At 37.7% G+C, this 23,727-nt stretch overlaps 1 protein-coding gene across 1 annotated transcript; it reads right to left on the bottom strand.

Annotated features, from left to right (window-relative positions):
• Window positions 1–6,615: 6,615 nt before the first annotated feature.
• Window positions 6,616–21,652, bottom strand: LOC138327121 (rho GTPase-activating protein 7-like). Its single transcript, XM_069273105.1, has 12 exons — window positions 21,641–21,652; window positions 19,374–20,529; window positions 16,189–16,450; window positions 15,292–15,710; window positions 14,223–14,348; window positions 13,876–14,006; window positions 13,455–13,652; window positions 12,974–13,120; window positions 12,382–12,545; window positions 11,865–11,990; window positions 11,444–11,620; window positions 6,616–10,658 (listed from the first exon to the last, which is right to left on the bottom strand). Exons 1-12 carry the CDS (start codon window positions 21,650–21,652, stop codon window positions 10,538–10,540), a joined length of 3,039 nt encoding a protein of 1,012 aa, XP_069129206.1. The 3' UTR covers window positions 6,616–10,537.
• Window positions 21,653–23,727: the final 2,075 nt, after the last annotated feature.

The raw sequence follows: 23,727 nt of genomic DNA, 5'->3' as shown, positions 1-23,727 counted from the left end.
CCATAGTCTTCAAAAGTGGTAGTTTCTGCTCCTACTCAGCGGCTCAGCATTAAGGGAGTTGGACGACTGGTTCATCTGTTGTCAGTATAATGTGACCGGGTGGGGCGTGTTGCTTGGTGTCTTCGGCAGCATGTTTCAATAATATAGCACTATAAAAAGGGCAAGAGTTCCATAATAGAAGAAGACAACATGTTTCCCAAAACATGCACCACGCACTTCATACACACTACACACCACATACATGGGAGGCCATCCTTACGTGACCCTGGCTACACACCACATACATGGGAGGCCATCCTTACGTGACCCTGGCTACACACCACATACATGGGAGGCCGTCCTTACATGACCCTGGCTACGCACCACATACATGGGAGGCTGTCCTTACATGACCCTGGCTACGCACCACATACATGGGAGGCCGTCCTTACATGACCCTAGCTACACACCACATACATGGGAGGCTGTCCTTGCATGACCCTGGCTACACAACACATACATGGAAGGCTGTCCTTACACGACCCTGGCTACACACCACATACATGGGAGACCGTCCTTACATGGAGAGGCCGTCCTTACACGACCCTGGCTACACACCACATACATGGAAGGCCGTCCTTACATGACCCTAGCTACACACCACATACATGGAAGGCCGTCCTTACATGACCCTGGCTACACAACCACATACATGGGAGGCCGTCCTTACATGACCCTGGCTACACACACCACATACATGGAAGGCCGTCCTTACATGACCCTGGCTACACACCACATACATGGAAGGCCGTCCTTACACGACCCTGGCTACACACCACATACATGGGAGGCCGTCCTTACACAACCCTGGCTACACACCACATACATGGGAGGCCGTCCTTACATGGAGCCGTCCTACACGACCCTGGCTACACAACACATACATGGAAGGCCGTCCTTACATGACCCTGGCTACACACACATACATGGAGGCCGTCCTTACACAGACCCTGGCTACACAACACATACATGGAAGGCCGTCCTTACACGACCCTGGCTACACAACACATACATGGGAGGCCGTCCTTACACGACCCTGGCTACACACTACATGGCTACACACACACACATACATGGAAGGCCGTCCTTACAGACCCTGGCTACACACCACATACATGGGAGGCGTCCTTACATGACCCTGGCTACACACCACATACATGGAAGGCTGTCCTTACACGACCCTGGCTACACACCACATACATGGGAGGCCGTCCTTACACGACCCTGGCTACACACCACATACATGGGAGGCCGTCCTTACACGACCCTGGCTACACACCACATACATGGGAGGCCGTCCTTACACGACCCTGGCTACACACCACATACATGGAAGGCTGTCCTTACATGACCCTGGCTACACACCACATACATTGGAGGCCGTCCTTACATGACCCTGGCTACACACCACATACATTGGAGGCAGTCCTTACGTGACCCTGGCTACACACCACATACATGGAAGGCCGTCCTTACACGACCCTGGCTACACACCACATACATAGGAGGCCGTCCTTACATGACCCTGGCTACACACCACATACATGGAAGGCCGTCCTTACACGACCCTGGCTACACACCACATACATAGGAGGCCGTCCTTACATACCCTGGCTACACACCACATACATGGAAGGCCGTCCTTACATGACCCTGGCTACACACCACATACATGGAGGCCGTCCTTACACGACCCTGGCTACACACCACATACATAGGCCGTCCTTACATGACCCTGGCTACACACCACATACATGGCCCGTCCTACACACCTGGCTACATACCACATACATGGGAGGCGTCCTTACATGACCCTGGCTACACACCACATACATGGGAGGCCGTCCTTACACGACCCTGGCTACACACCACATACATGGGAGGCCGTCCTTACACGACCTGGCTACAACCACATACAGGGAGCCGTCCTTACATGACCCTGGCTACACAACACATACATGGAAGGCCGTCCTTACACGACCCTGGCTACACACCACATACATGGGAGGCCGTCCTTACACGACCCTGGCTACACACCACATACATGGGAGGCCGTCCTTACATGACCCTGGCTACACAACCACATACATGGGAGGCCGTCCTTACACGACCCTGGCTACACACCACATACATGGAGGCCGTCCTTACAGACCCTGGCTACACACCACATACATGGGAGGCCGTCCTTACATGACCCTGGCTACACCCACATACATAGAGACCGTCCTTACATGACCCTGGCTACACACCACATACATGGGAGGCCGTCCTTACACGACCCTGGCTACACACCACATACATGGGAGGCCGTCCTTACATGACCCTGGCTACACACCACATACATGGAGGCCGTCCTTACATGACCCTGGCTACACACCACATACATGGGAGGCCGTCCTTACACGACCCTGGCTACACACCACATACATGGAGGCCGTCCTTACACGACCCTGGCTACACACCACATACATGGAAGGCCGTCCTTACATGACCCTGGCTACACACCACATAACATGGGAGGCCGTCCTTACATGACCCTGGCTACCACCACATACATGGGAGGCCAACCTCAGTCTTCCCCAAAACCACACCACGGCCATAAACGTGAACTACACACACCACATCACATTCGAAGATCCTGATAACTGTCCTGTACATGACCAAAAAAAGATTGTCTAGCTACACCACCACATACACATTCCATAAAAGGGACCAAAAACCATGGCCGTAACCTTTAGAATTGTACCCTACAGCATGACCCTGGCTACTGACACCACATACACCGCCTCACTTTTGCCTTTGGTTGAGGATCGCCCCATCGTGAGGTAGGCCCTGGCTTCTGTCCCATTAGGCCGTGTCCTTACGCCTGTTATCAGTATAATGACCCTGGCATGTTATAAAGTAGGCAAACAGTTAAATACTCGCACCTAGCACTTAAAACATGCTATCAAACAAAACAAACAAATGAAGCCTCAGCAATGAAAAAACCGAAAATAAACATGAAGTTAAAAAGAAATCCGAGAAAATGTTGAGAGGATGATATTGTCATCCATACTTCACATGCTGGGATGAAGGGCTACCAAGTTTGTTCAAATGAATTACCTTGACCTTCATTCAAGGTCACAGGGGTCAAATAGGCTAAAATCTTTAAACGACTTCTTCTCAAGAACCAGAAGGCCCAGGGTACTGATATTGGGCCTGTGACATGCTGGGATGAAGGGCTACCAAGTTTGTTCAAATAAATGACCTTGACCTTCATCCAAGGTCACAGGGGTCAAATATGAGGCTAAAATCCTTTAAAAAACTTCTTGTGAATAACTAAGAGGCCTTGAGACCTAATGTTAGGCCTGTGGCATGCTGGGATGAAGGGCTTCCAAGTTTGTTCAAATAGATTACCTTGACCTTCATTCAAGGTCATGGGGTCAAATAGGCTAAAATCTTTAAACGACTACTTCTCAAGAACCAGAAGGCCCAGGGTACTGATATTGGGCCAGTAGCATGCTGGGATGAAGGGCTACCAAGTTTGTTCAAATAAATGAACCTTGACCTCATTCAAGGTCACAGGGGTCAAATAGGCTAAAACCCTTTAAAAACTTCTTGTGAATAACTAAGAGGCCTAGAGACCTGATATTAGGCCTGTGGCATGCTGGGATGAAGGGCTACCAAGTTTGTTCAAATAAATGACCTTGACCTTCATTCAAGGTCATAGGGGTCAAATAGGCTAAAATCTTTAAACGACTTCTTCTCAAGAACCAGAAGGCCCAGGGTACTGATATTGGGCCTGTAGCATGCTGGGATGAAGGGCTACCAAGTTTGTTCAAATAAATGACCTTGACCTTCATTCAAGGTCACAGGGGTCAAATAGGCTAAAACCCTTTAAAAACTTCTTGTGAATAACTAAGAGGCCTAGAGACCTGATATTAGGCCTGTGGCATGCTGGGATGAAGGGCTACAAAGTTTGTTCAAATGAATTACCTTGACCTTCAATCAAAGTCACGGGTCAAATAGGCTAAAATTTTTAAACAACTATGTTGTATTGTACTAATAGTCAGATGACCGTTAAGGCCCATGGGCCTCTTGTTGAAATAGAACTATTTATTGTTTATTAAATTGGTCTGGATTTTTTTTTTAGATGTAGTTCTGAAGAATGAAAAGAGAAGACTTGAGGAGTAATCTCCCTTGAGCAGCTACTGTTCTTTGCATATACATCTGTATGTCCTCAGTATTGGGTCATTTTAGTTGTACTTGAAGATATCATCATTTTATATTCTTTGATTAGTTTTTAAAATATCATTATGTTTGACAGCAAAAGCATAATAATTATCAAGTAATACTGCTAATAGAGGGTTATAATATGTTATTTATCTGCAGGTAGGGCATTAGAATTGTACCTGCTGCCCCTATTGCATGATCGTAAAAGGCGACTAAATTTAGGATCTTATCTTTTCTCTTCTTCCTAGCTGACTTTATCTTTCCTAATGCCTCCCTTGGCACCGCCTCACTTTTGGCCTTGAGTTGAGCGTTCGCCCCTGTGGGGAAGGCTCTGGGTTCTGTCCCCTAGCCGAGACACACCAAAGTCTTTAAAAGTGGTAGTTTCTACTCCTGCTTAGCGCTCAGCATACAGGGAGTGGGACGACTGGTTGGCCCGTTGTCAGTATTGGGTCATTTTAGTTGTACTTGAAGATATCATCATTTTATATTCTTTGATTAGTTTTTTAAATATCATTATGTTTGACAGCAAAAGCATAATAATTATCAAGTAATACTGCTAATAGAGGGTTATAATATGTTATTTATTTGATATTTCACTGTTCATCCTCCTAACACAAGTCTCTTTTTCCCCCTACTAAAAATGTACTAACCTAGCAGTGAATGTTATGTGCATTGAATAATTGCGTACAGAAACCATTGGATTGGTTGGTTGGTTAGTTGGTTAGCTAAACATTCTATTTCAAATTTTTTTTTGGTTTGTTTAGTTTTACGTCCTATTAACAGCCAGGGTCATGTAAGGACGTGCCAGGTTTGTTGGTGGAGGGAAGTCGGAGTACCCGGAGAAAAACCACCGGCCAGCGGTCAGTACCTGTGACCTTCATTCAAGGTCACAGGGGTCAAAAAGGCTAGAATCTTTAAACGACTTCTTCTCAAGAACCAGAAGGCCCAGGGTACTGATATTTGGCCTGTAGGAAGCTGGGATGAAGGGCTACCAAGTTTGTTCAAATAAATGACCTTGACCTTCATTCAAGGTCACAGGGGTCAAAAAGGCTAAAATCCTTTAAACAACTTCTAGTGAATAACTAAGAGGCCTAGAGACTTGATATTAGGCCTGTGGCATGCTGGGATGAAGGGCTACCAAGTTTGTTCAAATAAATGACCTTGACCTTCATTCAAGGTCACGGGGGTCAAATAGGCTAAAATCTTTAAACGACTTCTTTTCAAGAACCAGAAGGCCCAGGGTACTGATATTGGGTCTGTGACATGCTGGGATGAAGGGCTACCAAGTTTGTTCAAATGAATGACCTTGACCTTCATTCAAGGCCACAGAGGTCAAATGGGCTAATATCCTTTAAACAACTTCTTGTCAATAACTAAGAGGCCTAGAGACCTGATATTTGGCCTTTGACATGCTTGGATGAAGGGCTACCAAGTTTGTTTAAATGAAGGACCTTGACCTTTTTACAAGATCACAGGGGTCAAATAGGCTAAAATCCTTTAAACAACTTCGTGTCAATAACTAAGAGGCCTAGAGACCTGATATTTGGGCCTTTGACATGCTTGGATGAAGGGCTACCAAGTTTGTTCAAATGAATTACCTTGACCTTTAATCAAGGTCACAGGGGTCAAATAGGCTTAAATCTTTAAACGACTATGTTGTATTGTACTTATAGTCAGATGACCGTTAAGGCCCATGGGCCTCTTGTTATAGATTTGAACCAACTTTGTATGTTCTTTCTGTATCAGCACTCAAGTGACGGTTAAGACCTCTGGGCCTCTTGTTTTCATTGCTTCCTTCATTCTCCTCACTTTAAGATGGAGACTCCACAGGGAATCATAGCTTCGGTGAGAGTCTGATGGATGCCTACTTCCTTGTTTTGTTTGCTTTTGTCATCATGTGTACGCTTTATTCTTATTTCTCCATTACAGTATAACATAAAATGGTTCTATTTGTTACTTGCTTTTCTTGTTTTTTTTCTCCAATTAATGGATTAATCACAGAATGGACAATCAAAATGACTTGCTTGCTCTAGACCATTGTTTTAAAAAGATAACTTCATGTTAAATCATATTACCAGGTATTTACCATTTTAATGGTGAAAAGCAAGGGCCAAATGGCATCTCCCTGGTGTACACCTTTGAATGGTAGAGTTGGACTCGTGTTGGACCGTTTGTGAAAGTTGTTATTTCAAGTCTAAATCTATAAATTAATAAATAATACAAGCCTACAAGGGCTTTGTCAACGCTCATCTGAATACAATATAAATCAACAGATCTATCATTAATTCACAAACGAACAACTAGGTCCAACCGTATAAACGAAAACGTTAGGTATTGTCGTCAAATAATAATAAAGATAAAATCTATATTTTAGAGCATATTTATTTAAGTCAATATATAGAGTTGTTTAGTAAATGAAACAATGACTTTCAATGTCACCATAATAATAATAATAGCATACGATAATAACAGGGTACAAGGAATTATGTAGAGTCCGACACTGAGGTTCACACTGAATTTACATCTGGCAACAATATATATATATATAAGTAATGAATGTAGATAACATCAATATCAATGACTATATACTGGCAATATATAACATAAAACACACTGTACCATATCAAACCTACTTAGCGTCCATGTCATTACAACAAGACCAACCTTTTTCCCTTACCTATATCAATTTCAAATCAATCTAAAATGGAATTAATTATTTAGTTCAAATTTATGTAAAATTTCTTTATATCAATATAAATGTTTCTCTATTTGCCAGCTTCCAGTCATATTTTATTTAAAGAAATCAAATATTAAAGCGTCAATGAAATTGACATTTATTTGAATGAATAATTTGGAAAATACATAAAAATGCAACAAACTTTCTCATAATTTCAAAACTTGCAATGTAAAGATTTATCAAAATTTTGAATATAAATACTTTTAATCAATTTAAAAAGGTTGATTGGCATATTGGATGTGTGTTGCTGAATGTATCAGAAACTTATAACAATACTTAATATAATCTTAACAATATTCTGTAGGATTTTACTACGGTAATGACATGGACACCAGTAGTGTAGGATAGACACAGGACTTTGTATTATTCTCTACACTTCTCCATTTATCTGCACTGTCTGATACCAGTGCTCCCCCTAAAAACATCTCAAGAGACTGTGTAATACACTGAATATCACAATGGTAAAATTAATCACTGTTTATACAGGGTAAAGATTATATAGGAATTTTCTTCAGCTCAAATAACTTTTATTTGTCATTGATTACTCCACAAATTTAGATCCCCCATTTTTCAAAATTATTTTGAAAAACATTCCAGATATTAAAACTGCAAAAACTGTGAGCTTACTGAATATGAGTTCAAATTTAAATGCGTAATATTTTTCTGCCATTTTTAAAAACAAGACTTATAGAAATCTTGGAATTTAATCATGCTGAAACACGTTCTGCTGAGAATTCAGTTTCTCCTTCATTTTTAAATATCAGAAGTAATAGAAAACCCCTATTTTTTTCAATATTATCATGATTATAAAGATTAAAATGATTTCTGCAGACAATCGTCTAAAACCGGGAATAACAGCACATAAAATAATGGACTGGGACTGAGAAAAGAGTACACATGAATGCTCTAACATTTTACAACAATATACATTAACAAACTGTGACTAGCACCAAAGTTAAAAAAAAAAAAAAAAAAAAAATCAAATCTCCACAAAGTGGAAATGTGAGCTGCTGATCTGAAAAAAAAAATCTATCTAACTAGTAATGCTAATTTCACCTCGTCAGTTCAGCCCAGCACTAGATTCTCTTTATAGTACATCTCTGATATACACACAGTCAAATTAACCCAGTCACATTCCCCAACATTCCCTTTCATAGCTTGGTCCCCCATCAATAATCATACATATCTCTATACAATGCTTTCAATATTTCGTTAAGTTAAGTTATGGTCCCAGTCCCTTCCGATTTTTGAAATTCTACAGTTTAAATAAAAGCTTCATGGAAGACCAAATCCTCTGGATTAGAGTTATTTCCCTTTGCTCTCTATTTGGTTACTTACTGATAATAACATTTGAGTGGATTTCCCCTCTTTCCTAAGACAATTTTTCTACACTGGCAGTGAAGTTTAAGAATTTAATTCATCAACACCTGTCTAATTGCAAAATTATTTTTTTTTTAAATAAATATTTTGGCAAGTTAAAGGACTCTTTTGGTTAGCTAAAAACATGTTTTAAACCTAAGCTAAACATCAAAGTTTCTACAAAGGTCTGCTAATTCAAAGGAATCAATCTTTATGGGCTGTTCATATTAAATATGCAAGCAATCATACGAACGCATTTTTTCCAAATATCATTAAGGTACCATATCGTCATGCACTTGCCATTTCAATTTTAATCCTGAGGTTTCAACGACATTGATAAAATAAATTAAAGAACAACTACACATTCTACAAAAATTAGCTTTTCTAAAACAATGACCAACACAAAAGAAATAATTATATCACTGTGTCCATTGCAAACTGTTTTCCCAGCAGCATATTTGGACCCCTAAGGATCGTGGAGTATGTGAGAATATCTTGTCCCTGACAAAGCTATAGGGCTATACCATGTGAGGCCTATTAGGGGTGACAGGGTAGTTGTACTGTGTGGACTGTTCCATAAATATTACTATTTAAAATACTATTCTGGTTCTTGGTTTTCCATTTTATCTCCCTGTCCTATGTTAAATTCTTTGGCCATAAATGCACTTTTCTGAGCTCATATTCGACACAAAATATTTATGAAGGATTAAAAAGATGTTTATCAACAATAATTGGAAAAGAATAATACACAATTATTGAAAAATGTATGCTCATGAAAAAAAAAGTGAAAGAGAAAACGGCACATTACAATATTTAAATAATGGATCTCATCAAAACATTTGTAGATCTTTCCCCCCCCCCCCCAGTAAATTTCGTTGTACCCCTAAGTACCATAAAATCATGATTTTGGAAATTATAAACTTTAAAACTACCAAATTATCTATAATTCTTTCTTATGAAATTTTTTTTTTTTAAAGATCTTGTAATTTCTGAACATGATCAAATTCATGCTCTACACAATTAACAAAATTTGGCACAGAAAATTTAATATCAATGAATTTTGTCTTAATTCCAAATAGCTTAGTCATGATCGCACTACATTTTCAATATAAACAATCTTATGTTCACATTACTCGCTCATACACAACTTTTAAGCTGATGTAGATAAAGGTACAATGAAAACTACTGTATAATTTTGTAGATGTACAACAAGCATATTAAAAAACCATTTTTTCCAGGAAAACCATATCCTGTTTATATCAATGATATACTATGCTGACACCATACATAAATGAATCTTTACTTTTCATCTTCAATATTTAAGTATGCTTGCTAATACTTTTTAATTCCTCGGTTAAAATTACAATAAGTTCAAATAGTGAGATTACGTCCCATTCACCCCTTGAATTGAACAATGAACTGTTCTTGTATTTGAACAAGAATAGTCCACATTTGTTTTCAGGGGTGAATGAGTTTTTAACCAAACATTTTTTTAAAAACAACTCTTGCTCAGTTTAATTAAGATTTCTATTGACATTTGTGTTTCCTGAACAATTGTACAATATAACATGCCCTTGTTCCAGATATTTTTAACAACTTCAGATAAACATTAAACCTGTCATACAATAATAACACAGACAAATGCTGTGACCTAATAATATCATAAATGCAATTACTTAAAAATATCATAAAATGAGGATTTTCACCTGTTATCTCCTCCGCTATGTATACCCTCTGGCCATAACAAGGTCAGTCTGTTACCATAGCAACCACTTAGAGTAGTTTCGTTTAAATACATGCTTCATGAGGAAATTCGTGTTCCAGCACGTTCATTGCTAACAAACATAAATTGTACCCTCAAATTTTCAGACAAATGTTTTTTCTTGAACCTCCTTCGCAAAGAAAATGTCTTTTGTCTCTGTATGTAACAAAGTCAGATAAGCACTAGTTTAATATCTTCCTTGAGTAAGACGTCATTTTACTGGAGTCCGTCGCCATGCACTTTCATCACGTCCGGGGGCTATAGTGAAGTAGCAGCGGACAAAAGCCAAACCGCTCTGAAGAAATGAATGGAGATCTCCAAATAAAACGATATCTCAAGTATGTTGGCATCTTTGTGGTAAGTAACCATGGCAATCACATCTAGTCTGTCACGATTTTGTAATGTTATTCGTTGCCACAGTAACCTAGTTACACTGTTGACTCACGATCAGGTCCCTCTGATGTTTGTTTAAATGAGTCTCTGATTCTTTCTAACATTCCACACGTGATGTGACCAAATGATCGCTTGTACCACTCGGACGTACGGCCCCTGTAAACAGAAATATCACATATTAGAGATAATTAATGAGAACATCTTAAAGTGAATAGTCGGGCAAAGAAAACCAGTCTAAATGCGTTCATTGGCCTTCCAAAAGTTCTCACATATTAATACGACGGCCAAGTTCTGCTTACGTTTCCCAGTTCTGACCATTAAAGTAAAGGAAAGTTGAAAGCATTGAAAGCGAGGCTGCGTGTAAATGTAACCATGGACATAGTCAGCCGGGAGGACGTATTAGGATTCCTATACTTTAAATTAATTTCTTCGTACGCAGACAAATTTTGGCGAGAGATTTTATTTTTCCGTTTCATAAGAAATTATACTGGATACATTCACACCATTTTTACCGACTTTAGCCATCCTTGTGGACTGTTCACTTGAAAAAGCATGTAGTGCCTGATGTAGCATTGCTTTTACATTATGTACTACCTTATATACACTTTACAGCGGCATAATATCTATACAGATTGTGCTTCACTGTCTTTTCCAATAAAATTATCTAATAAAAGTTTTCAACATTTTTAAAATGAATATCACAGTAATTGCTTTAATATACTATTCAAATCATATGTCTTGATTTTTAATTGGGTAAATGTGAAGTTTTTCAATTGGACAACTATTTTACTAAAGAAATTGGTTCAGATAATATTATATTGAAGTTTTAATTGGGTATTTCTGAGATATTATCAAGATGATGAGAGTGAAATATGAATTTTATTTTTTTTTAGAATTTTGGACTCCTTCAAGAGGTTAATTTAACTGTCTACTATACCCACCTAAGGTCGACTCGGGTGATGTGAGTAATCCGCGATTTGCCAGTGCCGCAGGGTTCCATCAGGAAATGTGAAGCCAGCTCCACAGACCGAACACCACCTAGCAGCTCGGCTTTGGGATGTTCTACAGAAAACGACACCAGGCAGCACGCACCCTTGGGAAGGTCTGTCCTCCAAGACCTTTGATAACAAATATTTTGTTTGAAATTTTTAGAAACAAAATAAATTGATTTAAAGAAATTTTACTTTAAAATTTTCTCTCCTTTTTAAACCATCAAAAAATATTCTTGAAAACAAAACTTCTTGTTTTGTAATTCAAAACATGTTCCAACATAGCTCAGCAAAAATAGACATATTATTCGGGAATATATTAAAATCTATGAAAACTAAATTTGTATGAGCCTTCTAAGGGGAGACAACTCACCTGAGGACGACAAAGTCCCGACTAGGATGTGGGGGCATGGAATTGCGAGAGTATTGGAACACATCAGTCTGTTGGTCAAGATTCTCGATACATCGCCACTTCAGTAGATCCTCGTCCCACTGTTGTCTGTGTAAAAAGAAACACTTAAAATATAATATAACTATCGAAAACACAGGACTTAAAACTAGATTCATTGCACAGTGTAGAATATCCAAAAGAAACATTTTAATTCAAGGTGTGTTGTGAAATTCTGCAGCAATTAAATCCAGGTTTAGTCATCACAGTATAACACTATATTTCCTATCAATTTGACAATCACCTATTTAATTTTGCAACAGAAAGCTAGTAACATTTCTTATAAGGTTTTAGCAGCCACTGGATAACTTTATACAAGTATTTTGTGAAATTCTATACCATTAAAATTTGCGATCTTTCTAGAGAAAGAACATAAAGGAATTCAGGAATGCTGAATTCTAGAGGAATTATGGCTGTTAGTTCAATTTTACTTGATCCCTACCTCTCATTCTTGAGCTTTTCTAGAACAACATCAGGAGGAGCTTCCACGTCCACTTGGAACTTCCAAAGACGCAGCGGATGACCGTCAGCCACCTTCTTGTACGATACATCGATACCGTGACTACAAGACGCGGAAACCCAGCCACGGAACTTGTCATGAGATTCCTAAATAAATGAAACAAGTATAATGTTTTAACTATCAATATTCAACATGAATTATCACAATATCCCTCAATTCAGTCAATATACTTAATTCAGAAATATCATTGGTAAGTAGAGTGTTTGAGATTTCATCAAGTAACCTAATGCCTTCATTTATTTCGTTAAATTCTATTAAATCAAGAGCCTATTTGACCATTTTGGTCATTTTAAGATATATCATGTGATGGTAGTAGGGAAAAGAGTGCTGCGAGATAAAACACAAACCTATGGTTAAATAACGAGCAATATTGATTTTAAAGTTGAGACAAGATGAGACATAGAATATTTCTAAAAAGGTTTTACTTTTCTATTTAAAAAAGATCCTGAATTGGTCCAAAGTTTACTAATTGAAATAGATTTTTCAATTAATCTGTTTTGAGGCTACTAATTACCTTCTGTAGTCCCTGTATACAAGTCTCTACATCTGACTGGTACCCTGGAACATCCTCTGTTGACCTCATTTTGTACTCCTCCATAGTGACAGGGTTACCCTGCTCGATGTAGGAGAAACGACACTTGCTCAAGGTACTCGTAGATATCTGTGAAGTATAAACAGTTTTATTACTAAATGTAAACCTACAAAAGCTGCAGTGACTCTGAACAGGCAATGCAAAAATAACCCAACTTGTATTTTTATAGAATCTTTCTAATGAATAATTTTCAGTATTTTAGAATTTTACGTTCATTTATTGCCTAAATTTGAAAGACAATAGCCTTTTTTTTTTTTTTTTTTTTTTTTTTTTAAATTTCTGTTTGTATATATCTTACAAAACAATGTCATATATTTCAAATTAATTTTAAAAGTTTATCAAAACAAATGGCACATGTTTAATACAGTCTTTATTTCTGTAACATTTCAAAATCACAACTTACCGTGAAGATCTTTTTACATTCCACAATCATCGTCGTGAGACACTCGTGTGCAGCTTTCTGTTCCAACAGCTCGCGAGTATCGGGAACACCGAGATTTTTCCTAGGGCGGCGTGGACTGGGACTTTGACTTCCAATCTTGTAACCACCCATCATGAACAGTGAGGGCGCGAGGCATACTGCCAAGTTACTGGCTGTCATCTGTTCAGGAAAATAAAAACTGTTAGTTTTGACAAAATTAAATAAGAAAAAGATTGTTTGACATATTTCTTTCTATAATCGTCATATCTTTTACATCCATTTTAGTTATCATTAACTGCAACCTACTGAATATACTAATCAACACATTTTGGAATTTTATCCACGACATTCTGATGCATGCTGGGAAATATTTGACAGGAAGAGGACGAAAACGAATTGCTACCTGGTGTTCTGATGCATGCTGGGAGATATCGGACAGGAAAAGAAGGAGAGACTCCAGAACTTCACGATTCTCATCAGGAAGAAGTAGTACTGAAGACTGAAGGGCTTCAACCCTCTGGTCAGCTGGTAAATCTGGAAACAGGACAATTTCAAATTTTTATTCTCATACAATTAATATAATCACTCAGGTTATCATTCATATCATGTGCATTCATTAATAGCATTTATGATTTACCTTTTAGATTTTAATTGACAAGATGTAGAGATTACTGCCAGGGCAAATTTTCTTGATTTCTTTTCAATAATATCAAATATTTTTTAGTGTTTGGATCTGTGATGTCAACTTACAGATGAAGATATTTATGAAGATCTCGGAGAGTTTGTTGGTGAGGAGACACTCTGGGAGGTCTCGGAAATACTGTTTTAGGAGATCTGCAACATCATAGTCCTGTACGTCCTCAAAACACACCATTTCTACAGGGGAAAATAAAGAGAGTAAGAAAATATAAAATCATACAAGATTGAAGTATTAAAGTTAATCAAATTAAAATGTAATTGTGATTTAAACCAAGCTTTTTTATCATCTTAGCAAATATTCAGTTTGTTCTATGTATTCTAATAATTCCAGTTTATTCTCCTCTTAAGTAAATGAGAGTTATTTCCCTTTGAGCGGTTATTCAATGGCCAGATTGTAATTATTCCCCCCCCCCCCCAATAAATAATCCAAAAGATTAGGCTTGCTTTTTCAAAATATTTTTTTACAGATTTCTTAAAAACATCACACAAAGTTCCATAAATTGACGAAAAGAAAAACATTTATCAAAAACTTCAAAAGAGCAATAGCACTCAAAGTAAAATAAATTCAGAGTTGATATGACAGGTAAGCGTGGTAAAGTACAAACTGATTTTATGTATATGGGCTGTGACAGTAATCATGGCTATTGTACTGGTCACAGATGTATACATCACAGCTTGTAGGAAGAAAGGACCACTCCCATAGGTAGTATAACACATTTACCTATATAATTTATCCTTACTGATCTATACAGCTATAAACATGGTGAAAGGAAGAAATCAATATTACACTCAATCAGAGAATCTAATGTCGATTTCTTGATACAAAAGTTATCTCACAAATTCTTGGAGATTAATTATTATTTATTTAAGACCTAAACTAACATAATTAATGCTTCATTCTGAAGACAATTTATTAAAATTGAGAAAAAAACTATCAAGAATACGAAAGTTAAATTGGCATATAGCCTTACAGGGGTGGCTATTTATCATGATTTTCAATTCGTTTACAGACATTGGTAATTAACTAATAGTGCTACTTTAAACAAAAACAACATTCTTGCTTATAACACTGGTTCGCTAGATCCTTTACAAAACTAGATCTCTTTATTTTCCAACGCACCTGGATTTGCCTCAAGTTCATTTTTCAGCTTCTGTATACGGGACCGTACACCAGGTTTACGGAAGATACCAACAGCTTCGGGGGAGGTTTTGCGGAGGTAGCGCATTGCGTGGAGTATACACTGTGGGAGGGGCTGGCCCGTTCTCTGTAGCGTCACTAATAGGGGCACACCGAACACCACCTTATCCTTGTAGTCGGGCACTTTGTGCCTCTTCATGAAGCGAGGGACCGTCCAGTTCCAGCCGGGTCGGTTAGGAGAGTATTTTTCTATGAGTGCAGTGAGCTTGATGAGTGAGAGTTTCTGTAAAACCATCAGCTGACAGATAGATAGACACGTAAGCTGGATGTTTTCATTTCCGTAGCTCGGTCGATGCGACTTTTGAAAACTGTGCCAGCGTATCCGGTATCGTCTTCGGTCACTGCAATAAAGAAATAGAGAAATAAAGAATGTTCTGAAATCTTGTAATAAAGAAGCATTAATTATACAGGGCTAATATGACCTTGATGGCAATTATGGGCCAGGCCTCTCACTAGAGTAGACCAGTGTATAAACACACCACATAGTATGATATTGTTGTCAAAAACTGAGATTATTTCAAGACATGTAAGTGAATTTCCTGGTCCCAGTTTCACAAACATTCCTTAGCTAACATTATGGCATTCCTTAACCTAAAATTCCCCATAGGAAAGCATTATAGAAGTTAAGGAAAACTCTAAAGTAAACAAGTCTTCCTTAAAAATCTGTAATGCTCTCTAATAGGAAATTTCAATTTAAGAATTTTTCATGATGCTGGGTTCTGATTTGAAAATATTGCATTATCTCGGAATACTCTCAGAGCCATTATAACATGTATTTTTAGATTCAGTATTTGAATGGAAGCTGTGTCTGTATGTTACCTAGGGGTTCGTGTGAGTGAAGACCCGACCCCCGAGTCTCGCCTCTCGCGGTAGATGACCTGTTCTGTGGAATCGTCATGTGATGTATCTTCTCCTGGAATGTCATGATCGCTGCTCTCGGGGGAGGACGCCGTACCACCAGTGACGTCATGATCATGATCAAAGTCGCTGGAATTAATGCCGCTTATCTCTTGTCCATCCTCAAGGTCAAGGCTGTTCAGATTTAAACTATTTTGGAGTGAAGGAGGGAGCTCTACATCAGCTGTTAAAGAAAAGGTCAAAGGTTACAATTCAAAATACATGAGGTCAAAAGGTACAAAGGTTACAATTTAAAATTGAAGAGGTCAAAGGTAATAAAATCATAAATAATAAAAATATTCAATCATTATGTATTACCTTGTATCTAATTTTCCACAGGAGGAAAAAGTTGAGAAATTTTATGAGGTCGTAGCTATATAGGTCAAAGGGTCATCAAGAATATAAATATGTCAGGTAATTGTACTAAGAATTGTTTAAATTTACATATCACATGAGAAAACTACATTAAGAATAATCATGGACAATAGTACTATTTTTATTCACTGAAAACCGCCGAGGTCATCTCGGTGCAAACAGATTGCATGATAATAAAACATGACAGTCACACATTTTTTCCACGCTAAGGCCATTTTTCAACACTCATTTGAACTGTAACCCCTTCGACTGTATGAACCTATCGAAGAGGGTAACTGGGTGCTTGTAGCATTTGTTTGAAATTTTACCTATAAACAGTTCCTTAATACCTGAAAGGGTTTCACTGAACTCCCTAAAATAGCACAAAAAGGGACTCCATGTGGAGCAGATGTTTTTATCGAATGTTACTTTGTGGTCATAGACGACTGGATTAATGGACAACGCCCAGTAACATGGGCATGGCCTGTCCGACATGGGTTCAGGACACGAGGAAAACAGGGGTCGCATATCCTGTTCATGTAAAATATAGCAATTAGGACTCGTTATTGTGTCCAGTTTAGTCACTGGACAATATTGTCTAGCTTTGATAAAAAGCTCAAGTAACATGTACCATTAAGATAAACAGTTTTTATCTGCACTTTTAACATTTTATCCTCTCAAAAACTTTAGTGACTCAAGTTTAAAGGTTGAATGACGCGACAGTTTTTCAAGCAAAGATACACTTTTCTAGCAAGTATGTGTTTGTCCAGGTTTGGAATTTAACACTTGAGGATATGATAAACAGTTATCAACTTATCCGATCATTTCCGATAATACTAATACCAAGACGAGTAGCCACTTTGCCCTTAAGACATTGGACAAAATATATCTTGTACGACATTTTGGAGAAGCCTGCTAATACTTCTAGTTATTGAAGACGGTTTGAGTGGTTTTTGAGTGCCCTCCATACATATATGTGACCAAGCAGTCTGTGATATCATACACCACATGTTTACTCATACTGAATTCCTCACTATCTATTTTTGTCATCGATAAAATATGGCGTTAACATTTTGATAAGGGTAGAGTATTTCGAACATAAAAGTAATCTCTTCAGAAGAATTTTATCAAATATTGAATTAGTGACATCGTAAAAACTATCTATAATGACAATATATCGCTGCCTCTATTATTTTGAAAGGTCGTTAAGGTCAAACCGTTGATAATTTACACCTGGTTTTATTGCTGTTCTTATCCTTAACTCAAGTAGGTCACTTTCATGTGTGACTTATCTAGAAAAACAATATGTGATCAAAGTTATGCTGAAAGCACAAGATAAATTTCACCAACATATATTTCTTAAGAAATGTAGGTCAACTTGAAAACTTGCTTACAAAAGCATATAATCTTAATTGATAAATTCTACAAGAAAATTATGGGGGAAAAGGTCTGGGAAGAGGCTATGTCAAAGATTATAAATCAACCGGAAAATCATATGGTGTTAAAATTCGGAAGGTACATTTTCATGTTGTATACAAATTTTCTATAGGTCAGGTAAGTAATTGTATAGTACAACATTGAAGCAGGGGTATAGCGTGACATATACAATACACTAAATCTATCCAGTCCATACACACTAACAGGGCTCTATAGCAATTAACCACCAACATTTATTTAAACACCTCGACTCATGCAAAATACAGATTAAAAAAACAAAAGTCTGAATCGTTCACCTTAAGTTGACTCTATCCTGACTTATCCCAGTTTTGTTTATAATGTCTAGCCCCATAAATGCCTTATAAATCATGTTACCATTCACACATATAATTTGTAAGGATTTTTTTCCGATGATTTCTATTTTTTTTATAATCGACTAAACAATTGTTGACCACCCTTTTATAACTCTACTTCATTTCATTGTAATCCTTTTGTAACTTCATTGAATTGTACTCACTGGAACTGATATTAATCCTACATATGTTATGTTACAGGAAGGGAGATAACTCTATTCAAATATTGATGATTCTCAACTGACAATACCTACAGGGCACATTTGTCACAACATCAATAATTATTTCGGGATCAGTTCATCAGTCCTACGACATGCCTAATACATTTGTTATGAACCAAATCATCACTATCAGCAACAAAATATATTAGAGTATTAGAAATAAAACATAACAGAGGCTGATACAAGTTGTGAAGTTGACATTTTGACCTTGACATACAACAACTGAAAAGTTGTTGCTATTAAGCGATATACACGGAATCTAAAAGGATTTTTGAAAGGAAAACATAAAGTTCAAACGAGGGTCCATAATAAAGTCAAACAGAGCTTCGAAAAATTAAGGAAAACATAGAAATAAACAAAACAAAAAAGGCAGCCATGCCATTGTTGAGCTTACGCTTACAAAAAGGTCAATTTTTTTCTCATACTAATTGCCTAGAAATGAAAAGAAAGAAAAAAAGAAAGAAACTCTACAAATGAAATAATGGAAAAAATTATATCAATTTTAAAATTATCATTCAACTAAAATGTATACAAAAACTGATATTTCTCATAAAAGTAATCACAAAAAGAACATAAGAAAAACTACCGACACAATTCAGAATCAGTTATCGTTTCAGTATTCAATCACTACATGTAGAATAAGAAAATTCAACAGAACATCTATGGAAACCAAAAATTATAACATTCTATTCAAGAAATACTACGTGAGATTTGTTCAGAAATGATTTTCTGAAATACCTACCAGCATCTTCGCCATAAATGGCCTTGTTTAAACCATTAATATCCTGAAACAGCCTATGAAGAATCAAATCAAGTTCCTTTTGTGTTGATTGCAGATCCTCTTCTTCCTTCACGTTGTCATAGTAACTGGTCCGATGTCCGGCTAGCCTCGGGTCAGCTGACCCTCGCCGCCTTCGGACCAGCGGAGTACTTGAGTCTGAACTACTTAATTTGTCACTACCCAGATTACAACTTCCTGTCCGATGCTTGATGCCGTTACCACTGTAACTAGAGCTCAGCTCTTTAGGAAATCGTCCGGGTCGATTTGGCGGTAATTGGTAATCATTATCTTCAGTTAAATTATTTTCACTATGATTTCTCCGCACTGAGCATTGTTTCCGGGGTGAACTCCCAAGCAACGGTTCATCACTGTCCGTACTTGAGGTTGAAAACGTTGACGTTGTCTGCAGGACACTTTCGATATCCGACAGCTCCTGCAGCGACAAAGACCCTGAAGGGGATTTGGCATTATTATTTGGCACCTTGTAATTTGTCGTTTCATCTGACCATGGTTCAGGAGATGTAGGAGTTACGTCCCCTGAACTGACTATTGCTGTATCCCGATCTAACCCGCTTTCTGGGGAACTTGGTCCATTTTCCGAAGACGGACTTAAGTCCTTGCAGTTTAAATGCCTAATTTTCTCCTTCATATTAGCACTGTCCATAATAACAGGCTCACTAATTTCTACGGCGGTTCCATTTTTATTTCCGATCCGCTTTGTTTTCCTGTTATTTTTCAAGCTCTCCACTCGCTTGAGAAAATTTTTAGCACCTTTGATTCTGTCGCTGGCAGCTCGTCTTAAACTCGGACTCGTCACTGAAGACGACATGTTGTCCTTGTTGTTTATCGGCGTTGACGTTTTCACACCGAAATAATCGTCATTGGTCTGACCTTTGGTGTGATAGACTTTAGTGTCCAAAACTGGACTGTTATCAGTTTCACTATTACTGTTCTGATCTGTGAGGAGACTGTCGTTACTAGAACTGGACTTCACCAGCGTGTTCTGGTCGTCGGATGTCGGGCTGTTAAAGTCCTTCCTCGACCAACGTCGAATATTGTATTGGTACTTCCATTTATCGCTCAAGGCACACTGGTCCTCGTCGTCAGAATCTTCGCCCTGAAACGAACAAAACAAAAACAATTAACCTCCAGTAATTATATCTCTGATAGAAATTCTTAATTATAAAACATAAAATGGAATCTTTTCATCATTAGTAATGAACCCAGCCTAATTGCCAAGCACAAGGTTAAACTACTATTCAAGAAAGACAAGAAATTTGAATTTTTGTTTCAATCATTCACAGAACATACATCCTCTGCTGACAGTATCAATTTAACTCACATTGTATAAATTATTTTTCATGGACAACTTGATGATTCAGGCTTACACAAAAAAGGCCCTTTAATGCCTTAAATTAAATTTGCAAGCCATTTACTCCTCGGCTAAGGCCTAGAGTAAACCTTGCACGCTTCTAAGGATTTTGGCAGTACTATCAAAACGGAAGGTCAGCGTTACTTCCCGCCGGGGCACCATACCGACCTATCTTATAGTCTTCATATTTCCTGTGGTATAAACTTGTATCTTGTCTTGGAGATACCAAGATATAAACTAAAGAGTAAACAATAACATTAATTAGCCTGACTCCCGAGATGTGGTGATATCCGAGAAGGAGGTCGCATCCTATAGTTAAGCTTTTACAGGTGTCCCTACACATCAAGATACAGAGGTCAAGAGGATTTTTTATTTCGTAAACGATTTTATCTGTCTCCACATGGTCTAGGATCCCGCCGAGCTCCAGAAGGGGGGAGATAAATTGTAGGTGTTGATCGAGGTCTGAAAAATCTGATAAGGTGATTGTAATAACCGGATGTTACCTCCAATGAGTGCCACATGAACAACCTCCCATATCCATACCCTCATGAAAACCACTGTAATTCATGTGGAAGAAAACATAACAATTTCGGCTGTTTGTGGTTCCAGTTATCCCACAACATAGCTCATATTTGTGGTTGACCTGCGTTAAACTTCGGCTTATCAATTTATTTCACAAATATCATAATCTCCTTTGGCAAAATCATCATCCATCACACAGGGTTTACCAATATATTTTTCAGAAATGTTTTAATCTTTTTCACTGGTCTCCATCCATCACACAGTCAGTATTTATTTAACTCTAACAGGTTGCATCTGCCATGACGGCCAGAGATCCATTAATAAAGTTTAATACATCCACTTCCATCGCGCTGATATAAATATCATTAATATCACCAGGACTGTATTGGACCTGATGACGGCCTTTATATTTTGTATACTGCATATTGTTTGGTTAGCCACAACACTACTGTTTTGGGAAGATGCCATGTGTTGTTTTAACACAATGGTTAATTCATGTATAGATACCATTCATAGAATCTAAATATATAAATGATAAATTATACAGTTATGATGAAACTGTCGTGAGATCTTCAACCAATTTTATTTTAATTTGAAATCCTGCAGTCTTCGATTAACATATATATATACCTACAAATACATATAAATACATTTAATTAAGAATTAGTGATTGCCCTGGGTGAATGAGAAAAGAAAAATTAATTGAAAATGAAGTCCAAATTATCATGGAAACTGCAGCAGAAATATGCAAGATGGACGACATTTTTACTCTCACCTTGACATGACAATGTTGTGGATGTTGCACAACATCTGTTGTTCCAGACAGAAATTAAATCCTTCATCCACATTTTTAGCCACAGTGTGTAAAACCCATCTAACATCTTTACTGATGTTTTGGTCACGATCGGTTGATATTTTTTATAATCGGAAGGGGTTGTGACCAAAGCATAAGTACTGAACTATACGGACGTCCACCATAAATACCGCATTCATTGTTATCATCGTCGCATAGTTCCACAAGAAAATAGGCATCTTGTGCACTGATCAGAAACTTAACTTTAAATTTTAATACAAAATTAAAGATCATCCACAGGTGTTTGGCTCTATAGATACTCTCTCTCTCTCTCTCTCTCTTTCTCTCTAGAATTACATATGTATACAGTCAAACACCTTTGGTTTGCATTATAAGTTTCCGCACTCGTGATATGTTGTTTACATGTATATCAATGTATTTCGGTATAATTTAGAGACTTTTACGACTTTGATTTTCGATATTTTATTTCAAATATGTTACGACATATTGCAAAACAATATTAACTTGTGAAAGAGCAAAGCCTGTGGAATTTTCAGAATATCCGTGGAGAAACAATATTGCTAGATAAGATTAAAAAATGTTTAACTGGATTAAATTTATTTATAAATATTTTGTCCGGATCCCCTGACATGTGGCATATTGGAATTTCAGTCGAATAACTGCATTAACAACTGATTGAGATCAATCAGAATTTGTTTCACTCTTATCTTTGATTGATTTCCATGAATATATTAATTGCTATCTCTACTAACGAAGAGAAAAACAATCTCAATATTTTTTTCTAATGTACTGTTCGCAGCTATATTTATTCATTTATTTATATATTTTCGTTAGAAAGTACTTACATGTATATACTTATCACCTGATACTCACCAGTCTACCCTTCATATTATGTATTGATACTGTACAGGTAGTTAAATTTATACATAAAATGCGGGTTTTATGAAACGTAGTTTATTGAGAGTTTCCGCAAATAAACGTGGTGACGTCGACAAAAAATTTGCGTAACTTTATAACGTCATTTATTCCGACGTCATAATCGCCGCATCTGGGCCCATTTTGTCAGTCGCCGTCACATATATGTATAAAATTGTGATCACGTTCCTTTTTTATATTGCAGGATGTGTACCGTAACACTTTCTTCCGTAGCCTGGTTAGCCGAGTAGCAACGTCGCTTGTCCTTGTGGTTGGCAAAGAACTGTCTCGATCAGAGGCTTTAGTAAGAGTATCCCATGCCATAATAAAGGCTTAGTGATATCAGTTAATCCCGTGCACATCAACATATCTGACCAGTTTGTCGGCCTGATTGCCCCATGTTGATCTGCCAAATATTGTGCATTATGCGGCTTTTTTGTATACTAAAATGAAATATATTTTCCGGCAGGTTGTGTGTACTGCAACGAAGCAAGTAATGAGCCTACATCACTTTGTTTGTTTAGTGATATCAGTTAATCCCGTGCACATCAACATATCTGACCAGTTTGTCGGCCTGATTGCCCCATGTTGATCTGCCAAATATTGTGCATTATGCGGCTTTTTTGTATACTAAAATGAAATACATTTTCCGGCAGGTTGTGTACTGCAGCGAAGCAAGAAATGAGCCTACA

The sequence above is a fragment of the Argopecten irradians genome, chromosome 7, assembly GCF_041381155.1.
Source record: "Argopecten irradians isolate NY chromosome 7, Ai_NY, whole genome shotgun sequence".
In the NCBI taxonomy this organism is placed as follows: Eukaryota; Metazoa; Mollusca; class Bivalvia; order Pectinida; family Pectinidae; genus Argopecten; species Argopecten irradians.
Note: the sequence above shows the minus strand (reverse complement) of the source record. Positions and strands in the feature narration are given on the sequence as shown.

Bases quoted from the DNA above. Each gene is read 5' to 3' on its own strand.
- LOC138327121 (XM_069273105.1), bottom strand. The intron at 11,991-12,381 runs GTAGGGATCAAG...CTTTTTACACAG, and splicing joins GAAAAGCTCAAGAATGAGAG to ACAACAGTGGGACGAGGATC. The intron at 11,621-11,864 runs GTGAGTTGTCTC...TTGTTATCAAAG, and splicing joins CGGGACTTTGTCGTCCTCAG to GTCTTGGAGGACAGACCTTC.